At 36.3% G+C, this 9572-nt stretch overlaps 1 protein-coding gene across 4 annotated transcripts in view; it reads right to left on the bottom strand.

Moving 5' to 3' along the window:
* Nucleotides 1-258: 258 nt before the first annotated feature.
* Nucleotides 259-9572, bottom strand: part of GABRB2 (gamma-aminobutyric acid type A receptor subunit beta2) — a 164833-nt gene continuing 155519 nt past the window's right edge. For 3 of the 4 annotated variants that reach the window (XM_085317862.1, XM_085317864.1, XM_085317865.1), the window contains 2 exons: nt 7398-7448; nt 259-3709 (listed from right to left, as the gene is read on the bottom strand). In XM_085317862.1, the coding sequence (XP_085173988.1) occupies nt 3362-3709; nt 7398-7448 (399 nt within the window). In that variant the 3' untranslated portion in view covers nt 259-3361. The remainder of the gene's footprint in view (nt 3710-7397; nt 7449-9572) is intronic. The other variant, XM_085317863.1, reaches the window with a different exon arrangement.

The following is a 9572-nucleotide window of genomic DNA, read 5'->3' as shown; positions in this document are numbered from 1 at the left end:
CCCAGTCATTAAACTGCAATAGGACAGAAACATAACATTCCTTGTGCAAACACAGAAATGTTGCATGGATTTTCAGTTCTGAAAATGTGTATCGTACTTACTAGCAGTCATATACAGAATATATTTACAGATTAATCTCAAAGACTTCATTAAAACTGTGCCATGTTATAGTCATAATTTGCCAATGAGTTTCACAAAGATGAAAAACACCTTAATTGCTGGCTATCATGTCTAATAGAACAACAAAATGTGTAACTATATTGCAAGCTTTATCTAAATTATTAACTTTAATATTTTACTTATTGAAGCTAACGACAATGAACAGGAGTAAAAAGATCTAGAATACTGATTTTTGGTCAGTTCTAAAGTAAAAGTAAGTTTATTCTAATTTACCTGGAGGGTAACACACATAATAAAAACCGTATCTCATATACGGTGGCATAATTCTCACTTTCACTCAAGCATCTCAGAAGAAGAGTGAGTGCTCAACTTGAGCACTTGAGTTCAATTTTTCCCTTGACAGTGCCTTGTCAGTCTTTCTTACCCCCGTCATCTTCATATCACAGTGTTTAGCCTAGTACAGCATGATAACCACTCCACATCTGAAAGAAGCCTTCCCTTCCACTAATTTTTGTACTTCACATTAGTAGCCGGAAGGACATAGTAAAAGCAAAAGTGTTCCTTCCTCCTAGACAACATACTTTTCCTAGTGACACCTGAGCAGAAACCAGACATTTTCTTTCACTCTCTGAGTAGCAATATCAGAGAGCAGTATGGCTTGTACTATAATTTTAGATAAATTAACATGCAGATCTAGGATTTAATCTCCATGTTTCCTTAATAGTTGATGCAGAAAACCAATGCAAAAAATTGAAATGTTCTCTGTAAGGTTTTATGTTTGAGGTGTATCTACCACAAACATGCTGCAAGTTCCCAGTATTCACAGTATGCTTCTGTGAAATTAAAAGAGAGTTGGAAACAATTTGTGAAATGAAAGAAAAACTTGTACAGAAGAATACTATAAGACTGCTTTTATTTATTATAAAGAATACCATTTTTTAAGAACAGACTTTGAAGAGAAATACTGAATTTAGGTGTGTATTCTTTTCTTAGAATTGAGAGATTTCCAACATGTTTCAAAACTAACAGTTGAAATTTCAAATGCATCTACAAAGCTTAATGCTTTGTGCATGAAATGGAGTCAGAAACTAAGTATGTGAACAAAAAACAACATTTTGACTTGGAAAGTTAATCATATGATGAAAAACTTGACTCTACATATTTTAGAGTCTGATCCTGGAAACAATACTTGAACATACACACACATCCCCTGACAGCAACAGGTTGTGTATGTGCCCAGCAAAACTCATTTCAGGGTCAAAACTATTCTCTCCCATTTGAAGCAGAAATAAGCATATGCTATGGTCAAAATGAAGTCAGAAATAATCGAATAAACTTGGCAGTTCCCCAAACTGTTTTCCTCCTATGCTGTCATGCCTTTAATGGGGGGGGGGAGTAGAAAGTTGTAAGAAAATAATTCTTTTAAARGAAGAACAAAAAAATAAAGAAATCTCTTTATGAAAAATATTCTTCACATCTATCTTAAAGGATTGTTAAACCGGAAAAAAGCATCTGTCTGAAAATTCTCCTTTGCTATTTGGAAGATGCAGGAATTTGAGTTTCTTTCAGAGGTTTGTACACAGATGAGAGGTAGCAGAAATATAACAGGATGTGGCTTCATTATTTTCTGTCAAACAATACTAGGATCTGATTTTGTAAAAGTCATCAGGAATTTATACTTTTTTTGTGTGTTTTTTTCATTATATAAAAATAGTTTCGACAGCAGAATAAATGGCAAATTTATTTAATTTGCCCACACTTTAGGAGTAGTTTGCTTGTAAACTTAAACCCTATGGAATRGGAAAAATTATGCTCCATTTTAAAGTTTCCTACAGCAAAACTGAATTTTGCTATTATTTGTTTCCCAACAGAAGTCACTCTAAAGCAAGAAATACTAAAAGTGTAATTAAGTAATTAGAAGTGAGGCTTACCAAATCGTTCCCTTGAAAACAATGCATTAAGTTAAACAAAAGAAAGAAGGGAAATGGTATTGCCTAATCTGGCTTGAGAAAATATCCTGTCATTATTTTCTGTACTAAAGTATGTATGGTTGGATCTCTACTTTTCAAAGAGCCACAAGATCTTTAATCAAATCGGATGTTAGTTGTTAAGCCTAACAACAGCAGCAAGCATAGCACTRGAAGGAYTGCAAACTTGAAAGAAATCACAGAACTCCCTGTGAGTATTTTAGACTAAGGTACTTACTGACTGCTGACAACATTCATTTGCACACACAYATATATATATATGTATGTATATGTGTGTTTATACACACACACATATATATGTTCCCTTCCCTTTTCCTGGCTCTGTATTTTTGAATTGCTGTCTAACTTTTCATACCCTAGACAGGCAGGGCACCACTGGCTTTCTTTAGCCACCTAGAAAAACACTTTGGCTGACCAACATTTGGCACTTTGGACAAATGATTCCCTTTCCCTGACATGAAACGACAGCGTATCTGTCATATCATTCACGATAAGACCATTTGATCCACCTTTGTATCATTGCTACATTTCTCTACTGCTCACAACTATAATAATTGTGACAGTCGGCATACGTTATCTCTTAAAAATCCAAAACAAAACTAGTSCTTTTTGCTTCAGCTTCTGTGCAAACACCAAACCCTCACATTAYCAGTCAAAGGTTTAGTTCTTTCAAAAATTAACAGGAAATACCTGAATACGGCTGGGAAACCTCTGATCAGCATCATCTTGGAAAGATGACAGGCACTACTTGTTTTCAAGTTTACATATTCAAAAGGTAAAGTGGAGTATGTTTTATAAGCATGACAACATCTTAGCACACTCTCTTAAGTGTAGATGCACATGTTTTGGATACACAGTTTCACAACGAAATAGTACATACCGCTCTTGAAACTAAAAGCTGTTTCTCTGTAATCTCTGTAATCTATGTCATTAAACTCATATGAGCATTGAAATGGAAAAGAGAGTGCGAGAGACCTCAAGAGAGAAATGATTGTCAGAATCCAATTTGCCTCCACACTTGAAATGCACTTATATTTTGGAAAGGGGGATATGTCCACACTGCAAATTAAAAACATGTTTACAGTTTAGCAGAAACAACCAAAACTCTATAAAACAGACCATAGAGTGGGCCAGCAACTAAGGTGTTTTAAAAGAAATTTTTGTCCTGAATAGAATTTTTCTAAGTCCCACTTTTGGCTGTACAACCGATTTGAAGAGAAATCCAGTTCTTGCTTCCTGTGTGGCTTTGTTTCTTAGTTCACATAGTAAAGCCAATAGACAATATTGAAGAAGGAAAAAACAACAGGGAAGAATATGCGCGACCATCGATCTATGGCATTTACATCAGTCAAGTCAGGGATGGTAATTTTCAGCTGAGATGCACGTCTCCGTAGCCTACTTTTCTTTTGTGCCACATGTCGCTCCAGGGCGTTGCGACCAAAGCTGTGTCTGGGCAAGCCAGCTTTCCGGTACTGGATGCTTGATGTATCGTAGGCCAGCATAGTGCTTCTAGGGTCCCCAAGCCCCATCACAGCCTCGGAGGCAGCCATCTCATTTTTAATTTCAAGCGTGCTCAACAAAATGTTTTCATGTGGATCCATCTGTAAGAAATGAGGTGGCAGACTTAGCAAGGAAAGAAAGGAAGTCCAAGCAGTTACAAACTGAAGCCACACTGACAAGGGTTAGATCTAATATCACTAATTCATTGGACATCAGTCTATAAGACTTTAGGCACAGTCATGACTATATTTTTTGCCATTTGTTTGTAAACTCAAGGAGCAGGGAGGGCAGTACTCTATAACGGAATGAAAGGCATTTCCAGGGCCCCATTTTTAGTGAGTAGGAACGATATCTATAGAAACAGTGTATGGACTAACTGCCGGAAAGGGTGATTCTAGCACAAGGCAGGATACCTGGGGCTGGTGTTTTTCCCATCCATGTTTTTTGRAGGGAGGTCAAATGGAAAAAAGAATCTGCATTAATTTGGCTTTGCTTCTTTCAACAGAAGCTTCTGCTCTAACAAAAGCTCCWGGTAACCCCAAGGAGTTTTTAGTGTCATGATAAAACGAACCCTGGAGTACTGCACAGGAAAATACATGTTCTTAATCCCTATATTGTAGACCAGACTGCTAGTTACTCAGAGGAGAATACTGGCATAGCCTAACTATACTTACTAGGAAACTCCATTCCTAGCGCTAATGAATTTCATAAATATAGCACATACTGGGAAATCTGAACGCTGGAATAGTAAATCCTGCAATTTAGAAGTARGGAAAAATATATGCATAAATATATTAAATATAAATATATTAAATATATGCATATAATTTAGAGTGTAATCACATCAAATGCACATGAACAGTTGTTACAATGAGTGGTTTCAATTACTACACTTACATATACATAAAAAAAAGTGGTTCAGTGAAAAATATTAATGCAATGTTGTAAATAAAACCCTAGACTATTAAAAGGATTTCAGAGCTGAGGGAGTAACTTCTGCTCTTAGGTAATCTGGAGTAGACCTGAAGTAAGCTAGGAGAATGTTCCGTTTATAGAAAACAAATAGAAGGTCATGAGGGAGACGCACACTTTCCTCAGCCTTCCCTCTAAGTATATACTTTGAATTGTGCAATTAAATAAACATACTTTAAAAACCAGTAATGGCTAATGGGAAGCTAATTAAGTATGCTAACTTCAGTGGTGGTATTGCAGATGTACTCCAGTCCAAATAAGAGAGGAAACTGTCCCAGAGTTCCTTTAAAGGTAACTCAATCACATTATCCATTTACCATGTACATAAAATATATACTATGATTATTATTAAAAGCACATAAGCAGTGACTTTTGAGGATTTCTAAATAATACTGCATTAATCTATTCTGTAATATGTGAAACACAGCAGTCACCAGCAGGTACCTCACTCTGCTAGCCAATATAACATAATATTTTCCAGTATCAAAGAAAATCATGCAGTATTTCACATGCCTTGATGAGGCAACTGGGTGGAAAAGGAATGCTTTTCAGTAGCATCCACCACACAATGTTATGAAATGGGAAGACAGAAACKTCACAAAAGTGCTCTGGACCAACTGAAACACTGCCATTTGAGTGATTACATCTGTTCAGGTGATGCATAAAAACTATCTTTGAGAGAGCAATTTCCTTTTTTCTTTTTTTTTTTTTTCTTTTCCTTCCCCACCTATGTGAGTTTGCACCCCTCTAGGTTCAATGTATTTTAGTTTTGGACTAAATGTAATGACAATGTGAAATAGCCAAAATCATCTATTTTTGCTTGTTTTCAGTCAAAACCATATGAAAACTTTGAATTTCCTAGCATGTTAAGTTTTTTTTTTTGTTTGTTTGTTTGTTTTTTTGAGAAGTAATGAGAAAATGGAAAAGTTGGGCTGAAATTCAAGACAAATTCCTTCCAGAACATTGCAGCATTAAATAAAGCATGTTAAAGAAATAGTAGGTTGTAGCCAGGAAGCCCATCAAAACAGTTCTCATCTGCATTATGCAGAATTTAGGCAAAACAGAGTTTTGAGCTATTGTAATACAAGCAAAAGTAAACAAGAAAAACAAAAGCTTTCAAATAGGTCTATATAACTTCTCCAGAGGGCTTACAAATATTTTCCTATAATGAATACAGTCGTTCAGAAAATTATTAGAGATGTCTGGGATCAAAATTATTTGATATTTTTGTCATAAGATCTCAGACAAAAAAAAAAGAGAGACTTTTGGTATCCTGAAAATAAAAGCAATTGTAGGCACTTGGCATACCTTGACTCCAAGAATGTTTATAAACAAATAGGGGAAGTATCTTACAAGGGGGGTGCAAAGCCATTTATAAACTACATTTTCCATCATGTCACAAAGCCTTAGCAAGAGAAGAGACATGTTAGTCATAATGACATTGGGTAAATTTGACATARCATCCACTAATGCAATGGTTTTTACCCCAAAGTTTAGAGCTTGGTTATTTTCATCTCAAAGCTGTGCGTTCTAAGATACTATGTCTGGGAAGATTATGGTGCCTACAAATTTGTTCACATCTTAAGTCTCAGGATGATTCTACTCCAAACATTTTATCCTTCTGATCTGCCACAATAATAGAAATTTGAGTGCTCCTTACAAACTYGTATACTTTCTATAGAACATCAAATATGAGAAGAGCTATTAGTCAGTTAAGACTTATATCTAGACATATTTTAGGGTACAGCTAACATCTTTCCTTCAGTTAATGTTTTGCTTTGATTCCTTTGTTACTGCTGCTTACAATAAAATCACTTAACCAGGAACCTGTCCTTGGTAAATTTGCTAAGGCAGCAAGTTGCTGCACATATCTGGCAGACTTGGCAGCAGTTAGTGAGATTAGTGATGCTGGCCAGAAATAACATTAAGAACATTCTTCTAAGGGAAAGGGTTGTCTTCTGCACACACCACACTGATACAACATCAGAATTGGAGCACAGCATTTTTCAATATTCCAAGGATTTTTCATAAGAAATAAGTCAAAATACAGTAAAAATTAGTGATGGGCGAACCTTCAAGTCTGAATGGCCAGGAAAGCACCATAAAGTTCAGGTGCTTCTCCAGCACTAATCTGGCCTTCCTGCACGCGGAACAGTGGATCGACCATTACAGGAACTGTCTTTTTCATGGTATTTCAAACCTCCAATCTGAAGAACTCTCAAAGGTCCAATCCAGAAGTACAAAAGAATGTGAAAATACAATAAATAAATAAATAAAAAAAAGAAGTTAACCTAATTTTACAACCCTCTGACAAAAGGTTCATTGTCAGATTAGACAGAGCTGGGAATGTTATTCCCATCAAGCAGGTTCGCCCAACTCTAAATAAAACATGCTTTTGTAACTAAGTGAAGCTTAGATAGAATGGTAATGAATTACATTTACTGTACACAGCACCGCCCATTCAAAAGGATCCCAAAGCGCTTTACAAGCGTTAGAAAGAAGAATCACTTCACTTGCCCGTGAAGTGCAATCACCTCTGAGGTGAAATGTGGTGACTGACAGTGCAGAACAGTACACTACATTTTAGTAGAGGAAATGAAGAATGCTATAGCCAATTGAAACTATGGGGTGGGTGAGTGGTGGTGGGGAATGTTAGGTAGGCAGAACAGTTACATAAATCAATATTTGGCCAGATGCTTGGGCCTGAGATGTCCGTTCTATAAAAACCACAAGTGGTCAGGACCTCAATTTTACGTCCCTGAGGATAACAAAAAAAATAAAAATAAATAAAAAAAAATAGAAAACAGTGAAAGATACCTTTGTTGAATACATTTCTGGACAATGATATGTGCCAATTATTCTTCTGTCCTGCAAGTTAATAAAATCAAGACCAGTTTCCTTAGAGATAAGGTAGCTGTTATCTGTCATTTAAAAATTAAAGCACTCTAGGGTATTAACAGGACAACTAATTAAAAGATACAGGGACCTCTAAGCCAACAATTAGCATAAGTGTATTCTGGCTTCAGAGGTGCTATTACTGCCTTGCCCTGCTAGTCAAGGTAACATAACTTTGTGATGTAAATGTATTTTTTCCAACTGGTCACTGTGACCAAGGAAGATATGATGATATGAAAACAATTGTTGAAATTATTCTGGGGGGAAAGTAAGTGTAAAAGTGGTTTCAAAGGGAGGTGGAAGAAGGTTAAAAAGATCTCTTGTTGCTGAAGGATTGTTCAACCATAGAACTAGATTCTTCATGGTGAACAGGAGAGTTCAAACTTAATGGAGAAATTCCCAGGGACAAGGAAGGGAGGGAGGATGTGAAGATGAAGAAAAGCAGCAGCAAGTGCCATGGAAATAAAAGGTGAATGCAAAAGTCAAGGAGAAGTGACGGGAACTCAGTAACCATGCAAGAGTTTCTTTTTCTTTTTCTTTTTTTTTTTTTAATCAGTTTAAAGGTGGATGATAAAATATATGATATARATGATATTCAGTTATAGGTCCAGGTCAACCAGAGGAAAAGCTGACTCTGGAGCCCTAAAAGAGGCCATGAATCAGTCATTGACCTTTTTGATGACCTCAAACGAAGGGAATACAAAGTGTAGAAATGTTACCGTTACATAGTCTTCTTGCTATCTAGAAACTCCAAAATGATGGCTATCTTGAGGAATTCCTCTTACACTAATACATTAGCAACTATAAAATACAATGAAATTACAAATTCCACATTCATACATACCTACATACATATGTACATAAGTAATCCTTTCAGGGTGGTTATTTCTCTCAAACTACTAGCATCTAATAAATCAATATCTTGCTGATTATGTTCCACTGTTATACCAAACACAGCTTTATAGTAGGAGGTACATTTGTACTGATGAATTAAAAAGATAAAATATCCACACTTTTACTTCCTAGTATTCACTTTCACCTATAAGCTAATCTTCAATTAGAAGCAGGTACTGACAGATCATTTTAATGCAAAATGGAACAGAAGCTATGAATAAAATTGACAGARAGCTAGAATTTCTGACTGCAAAATCTGATGAAACAAAACACAGTTGAAAACTCTACAGAAATTACAAAGTCTTTGGTTAAGTAAAAGTGCCATTAGGCTCCCCCCACCATCCTCCCCCTTCTCTCCCCCCAAAAAAAAAGGTGAGATAAGCCAAAAAGCAAGAGCAGAGGTARCTGGTTTATTACTAAGATTAACACCTGAGATTAGGTCTCAGTATTTGTAAGTCTCATGAACTGACATTCTCAAGAGGGGAAGAAAAAAGATCCCTTTAGTAATGAAGACCAACATATATGCCTAGGCACATAATTAAATTTCTTAGAGAGATAAAGACCTTAATATTAACTATGGTATACTTCTGCATCCCTTAGCAGCTGACCTTTACTTGGAAAACCAGTAACATCCCATTCTTCTCTAGTCACAGTAGATCTAGAAAGACTAGCTGAAGGTCCAAAGTGCACATCACACCTAATAGGGATCTTCCACCCCATTAGCAGGGCTTGCCTTACTGCTTAGGGACTGCTGATCTCTGGGGACTGYGCTGGCTACCCAAGGCAGGGTATGGAAGGAAGGTAGGAGTGCTGAATAAGCACTCCGGAAATAAAAATTAATGATTTTAAAATGGCTCCCGCCTACAGCTATACGGACATTCTTGACATGCAAAGCAATTCTGCTAAGACAGAGCTGTAGGAACTCATAAAAGACAAATGCCTAATCTTTCAAAATATCCATACATGAAACAACGTTCTTAAGAAYGTAACAAACCCTGCGTTTCTGTTGTCTGTACGGCACGGAATTTACTGCCAGCACTGAAGTAACTGTTTATAAAACCACATCAGCGTGCACTGGCTCARATTACATTGTACACCTAAAATTTGGGTCAGGCCGTAAGGCATGAAGTCAGAGGAGAGAAAAATGTGGCTCACGTGATTTCAAATTATTTTGTTTGGTTTCAGGTCAGAAAATCCTCAGAA

Source organism: Rhea americana, unplaced genomic scaffold (genome assembly GCF_003343005.1).
Source record: "Rhea americana isolate MKP2758 unplaced genomic scaffold, rheAme1 scaffold_51, whole genome shotgun sequence".
Taxonomy (NCBI): Eukaryota; Metazoa; Chordata; class Aves; order Rheiformes; family Rheidae; genus Rhea; species Rhea americana.
Note: the sequence above shows the minus strand (reverse complement) of the source record. Positions and strands in the feature narration are given on the sequence as shown.